General features: G+C 30.6%; 1 protein-coding gene across 1 annotated transcript; it reads left to right on the forward strand.

Moving 5' to 3' along the window:
* Positions 1-599: 599 nt before the first annotated feature.
* LOC135952551 (uncharacterized) lies at positions 600-5,860 on the forward strand. Its single transcript, XM_065502556.1, has 3 exons — positions 600-1,035; positions 5,492-5,724; positions 5,786-5,860. The coding sequence occupies exons 1-3, from the start codon at positions 600-602 to the stop codon at positions 5,858-5,860; spliced, it is 744 nt and encodes a 247-aa protein (XP_065358628.1).
* The last annotated feature ends 229 nt before the right edge of the window (positions 5,861-6,089 follow it).

Here is a 6,089-nt window from a genome sequence, read left to right on the forward strand (position 1 = left end):
ATCGTTTTTGATAAAATAGTGGGTGTATGACTTTAAAATGTAGGATTTACAATAGATTTTTTGTGTTCCATCGGTTGCAAGGGTGCGGTTCTCAAGTGATACTCACTAGTTCGGAACAGTCACCCAGAACTACTGCGTATCACTTGAGCATTTATATGAATGATTCCGAATAAAAAGTTTTCTCTAATGTTTGATTCTCTTATTGCAAGTTAAGATTGTGTGTTTTGGAAATAAATTTCTTTGCAGCAGTTTAATATGACACTCATATTTCTTTAGCATGCTACAAATTATATTAAAGATTCTTTCAAGTATAATTAACTAGTGACACACTTGTGCATTGCACTCTCTCATACACATCTTTTGAAAAATCAAATACCATGTAAATTTCTTGCCGTTAATTGATTGTCATCTTTAAGCCAACAATTATTATATTAAAATAAATCTAACATTTTATGTGTTGTTCAAAACGAATAGCTCTAAAACACTCAACTAAAATCATTTTGAAAGAAATTTTAGACATTTAGTTGGCCAACAATCACTAAAGTGAAATGCAGTTACAATTAATGTTTATATTATTTTCATTAAATCTCTCTAAAAGCATGACTCCTAAGGCAGAAATTGAAGATACACCCAGTCCAGAGTGGATTAAGTATCAGCAGGAAAGATTTCAAAACATATATAAGCTACCAGAGACTTTAACAAATAAGCCCCAACCTAAGGAGCCTGTAGTAGTAGCAGCTTCAAATAAAGTGCATAGTAAAATGGAAACAACTTCCAGGCATGAAGGTGCTCATCACAAGGAAGATGAACAAGAGCAGGCAAAGCACGCCGAGTTTGAGAGTAATAATGCGGAACATACTGAAGATTTTATGAAAGATTCAATGACTGGAAATGCTGTCGAATTTCCTTCCATACAGGGTTTTATAGAATTTATCAAATCTTTGAGACAAAACTGGATGAAAAATTCCATATTTCGTATTGATGATAAAATCAAAATGTTGCACCAACTTAAGGATACATTATTGAAAACCATAGGTAAGATTATTATAAATTAATATTTTTTATTAATTACTAGCTGACCCGACAGACATTGTCCTGTCCAAGTTAAAAAAAATGCTTATGTTCGATTTGTGAATTTGTGAGAAGCGGTTTGAAAAGGGTAAAAATAGTTAAAAAGAAAAAAAAAATATTATTGAATGATAACACTATGCACGAAATTTACACTTTTTTTCTGTCAAGAGGGGCACCCAGCGGCTTAAACTAATTCGGGTACGCTGAATTCAGTGGTGCTAACCATTTTTTTAGGTTAGCTCGTATTTCGAGATATACCGTTATTTCGAAAATGGAGGAGATTGCACAACATATATTCGCGTAACTCAAAAACAGTATTCCGCAACGAAATAATACAAATATCCCCTAATATTTTATCAATATACATAACTCGTAGTAATTAGCTACATCGTGCAGTGCACAGAGGTATAGACAAAAAAGAGGGAAATAAATCTAAACCCTTAGTCCGATTTGAATGAAATTTGACATGTGCAAAGAAGTTGTGTTGACGAGTTTAAGGTTTGAATTTTGACCGCATAAGTCTACCAGAGGTGCGGCCAGGGGTCCCCAAAGTAGGACTCGGGTATAATACATTTTTAAAACGATCCTCTTTCTTAGTTTGTGTTCCGATTTCAAAAAACTTACACACATAGTATCTCCTCATCGAGCACTACAAAAAACCTCATCTTGGCTATCAACTATCTCTTATAGCTTAGGAGATATTCGCATTTTAAAATTAAATTATCAACATTTTTACCCACCATACTCCAGTTTTTTGATAACAGCGGGTCCAAATATTTCCCGATTTGCTCATTTTTTCTTTTATTGGACTAACTACAAATGTATATGTCAAACAAAAGAATAATTGTTTACAAATCGTGACTGACTCCAAAGTTATATGCATTTGTTATATGCGTATATGCATTTTCCAATTTTTAATGCCGTTTTAAAAACCAAAAATTTCGAAATTTTTCTAAAATAAAAATGTATATTTCTAAAATGACTGCGAAGATTAAAAACATGTCAAGCCTTACTTAAAGGTAATTTTGTTGCAGAATTTCGTTTTTTTCAGTTTGTTCGATTTTTGTTAAGAAATATGAGTGATCACAGCTCGAGCTCCTTTTCTTGATTCAACGCTTATTGGCCAATTTATTAGCGAATTTAGATATTTTGAGTTTTTATATAAAACATATAATTTTTGTTAAGAAATATGAGTGATCACAGATCGAGCTTCTTTTCTTGATTCAACGCTTATTGGCCAAGTTATTAGTGAATTTAGATATTTTGAATTTTTATATAAAAAATCGATTTTTGGTCTGAAATATGAGTGATCACGGATCGAGCTCCTTTTCTTGATTAAACGTTTATAGATATTTTGAATTTTTATATAAAAAAATCGATTTTTGGTCAGAAATATGAGTGATCACAGATCGAGCTCTTTTTCTTGATTCAACGCTTATAGATATTTTGAATTTTTATATAAAAAAATCAATTTTTGGTCAGAAATTTGAGTGATCACAGATCGAGCTCTTTTTCTTCATTAAACGCTTATTGGCCAAGTTATTAGCGAATTTAGATATTTTGAGTTTTTATGTAAAAAATCGATTTTTGGTCAGAAATATGAGTGATCACAGATCGAGCTTCTTTTCTTGATTCAACGCTTATTGGCCAAGTTATTAGCGAATTTAAATATTTTGAATTTTTATATAAAAAATTGATTTTTGTTAAGAAATATGAGTGATCACAGATCGAGCTCTTTTTCTTGATTAAACGCTTATTGGCCACGTTATTAGCGAATTTAGATATTTTGAATTTTTATATAAAAAATTGATTTTTGTTAAGAAATATGAGTGATCACAGATCGAGCTCTTTTTCTTGATTAAACGCTTATTGGCCACGTTATTAGCGAATTTAGATATTTTGAGTTTTTATATAAAAAATCAATTTTTGTTAAGAAATAAGAGTGATCACAGATCGAGCTTCTTCTCTTGATTCAACGCTTATTGGCCAAGTTATTAGCGAATTTAGATATTTTCAGTTTTTATATAAAAAATCGATTTTTGGTCAGAAATATGAGTGATCACAGATCGAGCTCTTTTTCTTGATTAAACGCTTATTGGCCACGTTATTAGCGAATTTAGATATTTTGAGTTTTTATATAAAAAATCAATTTTTGTTAAGAAATAAGAGTGATCACAGATCGAGCTTCTTTTCTTGATTCAACGCTTATTGGCCAAGTTATTAGCGAATTTAGATATTTTGAATTTTTATATAAAAAATCGATTTTTGGTCAGAAATATGAGTGATCACAGATCGAGCTCTTTTTCTTGATTAAAAGCTTATTGGCCAAGTTATTAGCGAATTTAGATATTTTGAGTTTATATATAAAAAAACGATTTTTGTTCAGAACTATGAGTGATCACAGATCGAGCTCTTTTTCTTGATTAAACTCTTATTGGCCACGTTATTAGCGAATTTAGATATTTTGAGTTTTTATATAAAAAATCGATTTTTGGTCAGAAATATGCGTGATCACGAGCTTCTTTTCTTGATTCAACGCTTATTGGCCAAGTTATTAGCGAATTTTGAGTTTTTATATAAAAAAATCGATTTTTGGTCAGAAATATGAGTGATCACAGATCGAGCTTCTTTTCTTGATTCAACGCTTATTGGCCAAGTTATTAGCGAATTTAGATATATTTTTATATAAAAAAATCGATTTTTGTTAAGAAATATGAATGATCACAGATCGAGCTTCTTTTCTTGATTCAACGCTTATTGGTCAAGTTATTAGCGAGTTTAGATATTTTGAATTTTTATATAAAAAATCGATTTTTGGTCAGAAATATGAGTGATCAAAAATCGATTTTTGTTAAGAAATATGAGTGATCACAGATCGAGCTCTTTTTTTGATTGAACGCTTATTGGCCAAGTTATTAGCGAATTTAGATATTTTGAGTTTTTATATAAAAAATCGATTTTTGGCCAGAAATATGAATGATCACAGATCGAGCTCCTTTTCCTGATTAAACGCTTATTGAATAATTTTGAGTTTTTATAAAAAAAATCGATTTTTTATAAGAAATATGAGTGATCACAGATCGAGCTTCTTTTCTTGATTCCACGCTTATTGGCCACGTTATTAGCGAATTTAGATATTTTGAGTTTTTATATAAAAAATAGATTTTTGGTCAGAAATAGGAATGATCACAGATCGAGCTCTTTTTCTTGATTCAACGCTTATTGGACAAGTTTATATTTATATAGATGTATTTTATATAGATGTAACAGAACAGGAGAATAATATAGTATGTATAATATACATATGTACATACATGATTTTTAGACCTTGGATTTTCATACGCAATTTTGACATTTCCATTTTTTTTGGGTGTTTACTTGAAAATTCGGGATTTACAAAAGATAGCGTATCTTTTGATCACGATTCTTGTGTTTAATACCTTATTTGTCGTTTGAAATCCGCGATCGGCAGACATACATATACTCACATCTCACATGGCTCAGTGGTTTCAATTTTGAATGATCTCTTGAGTATGAGAAACCTTTCTGAAAGTCGGGTGCACAAATGAGTACTCACATGTGTAGTTTCCATGGTAATAATCCATGAATTAGGATACGAAATGCTTCCTCTTCCGCCATATTCTCTGGATTTAGCCCCGATTTACTATTTCTTGTTTCCAAACCTGAAGAAATGTCTCGACGGAAAGAGATTTAACTTCATACGATGAAATCATCTCACAAAAATTACCGATTTTATTGACCACGACAAATACTAAAGCTATACAAAAATTGAAGAAAAGTTGAACATAGAGCATAGAACTCAAAGGCTAGATTGAAAAATAAAATAATTTTTATACAAAAACCTGTGTTTCATTGAAAAAGTTGAGTATATTGATTTTGTCATTCCGTTTGTTACATAACAAAATATTTGTCCCAGACCCACATTAATATATTTATTCTGGGTCCCCACAAGATTGTCTGTCTGTTTAAAACAGGATAGTGCCCAAACGAAAGAAGATAGCTGTTTATACGGTTTGTTTGGTATTGAAAATGAGCAAAATCGGTTCATGATTTCACCTAGCTCCCATGCAAATGATACCGCGGAATACTGTTTGAGTAGTCTTATGACTTATGTTGAATATGCGGGAATCCTGATAAAATTTTGCACATATCAGTTCTAAGTACACTGAAATTATACATTTGTCCCTAGTCCCCATACAAGGTCCCCCTTAGAAAATTACTTGAACACTCATAATTGCCTTATAATAATTAATATCTTATGAACATGGACATAAACAAATTTTATAAGAACTTAAATTTTTCTACCAACTTATGTGGGGACCGGTCCATAATTGGCCCTACCCCCCATATATATACAGTGAAATGAATGATATACATATTTTCCTAATATTTATTTCAGAACAACAATTTATGGTTTTATGGCAAGACGATAATGATGAAGAGAACGCTGAGGACCATGGCCATGAAATTACAAATAGTGACTCTCGAAAAATGGGTGAAAATAAACGCAGCAGCCATTTACGTAGCAAACGTGGTATTTTAGATGAATCTAGTATAAATTTTCCACCACATGCGGCCTTAATGAGTATTAACTTTTTAACATTTGCAGTATTTTTAATCAAATTAGTATTGGTTGGTGGATGCCATAAAATTCAAGAGATCTTTTAATAATATGCCTTTTTTCAAATTACAGCAAGTGGTCAATATCATAAGAACTAAACATTATCAATTATCATCAATGGACACAGGAGCCATACGAAATGGTTGAAATAATCAAGTAGACATTAAATTAAATAAGAAAGAAATGATATTAAAAATAAATTATAAATAGTAGTAGAAAAGAACGTTTGAAAGAAATGGACAAACATCAACAATAATATTTAATTAAAGAACCTGTAATAAAATTTGTATATTTAATTAGTTATTTTAAAAACAGTTACATAAAAATAGAACTAACATTAATCAAATGAGGGAAGTATTTTTATCGGAATAACATT

Source organism: Calliphora vicina, chromosome 1 (genome assembly GCF_958450345.1).
Source record: "Calliphora vicina chromosome 1, idCalVici1.1, whole genome shotgun sequence".
Lineage (NCBI taxonomy): Eukaryota > Metazoa > Arthropoda > Insecta > Diptera > Calliphoridae > Calliphora > Calliphora vicina.

What these genes read in the sequence shown, in the direction of transcription:
- LOC135952551 (XM_065502556.1), top strand. Translation starts at nt 600, where the DNA reads ATGACTCCTAAGGCAGAAATTGAAGATACACCCAGTCCAGAGTGGATT. An exon ending in TACATTATTGAAAACCATAG is followed by an intron (nt 1,036 to 5,491) that starts GTAAGATTATTA and finishes TATTTATTTCAG; the next exon opens with AACAACAATTTATGGTTTTA. An exon ending in TTTTAATCAAATTAGTATTG is followed by an intron (nt 5,725 to 5,785) that starts GTTGGTGGATGC and finishes TTCAAATTACAG; the next exon opens with CAAGTGGTCAATATCATAAG.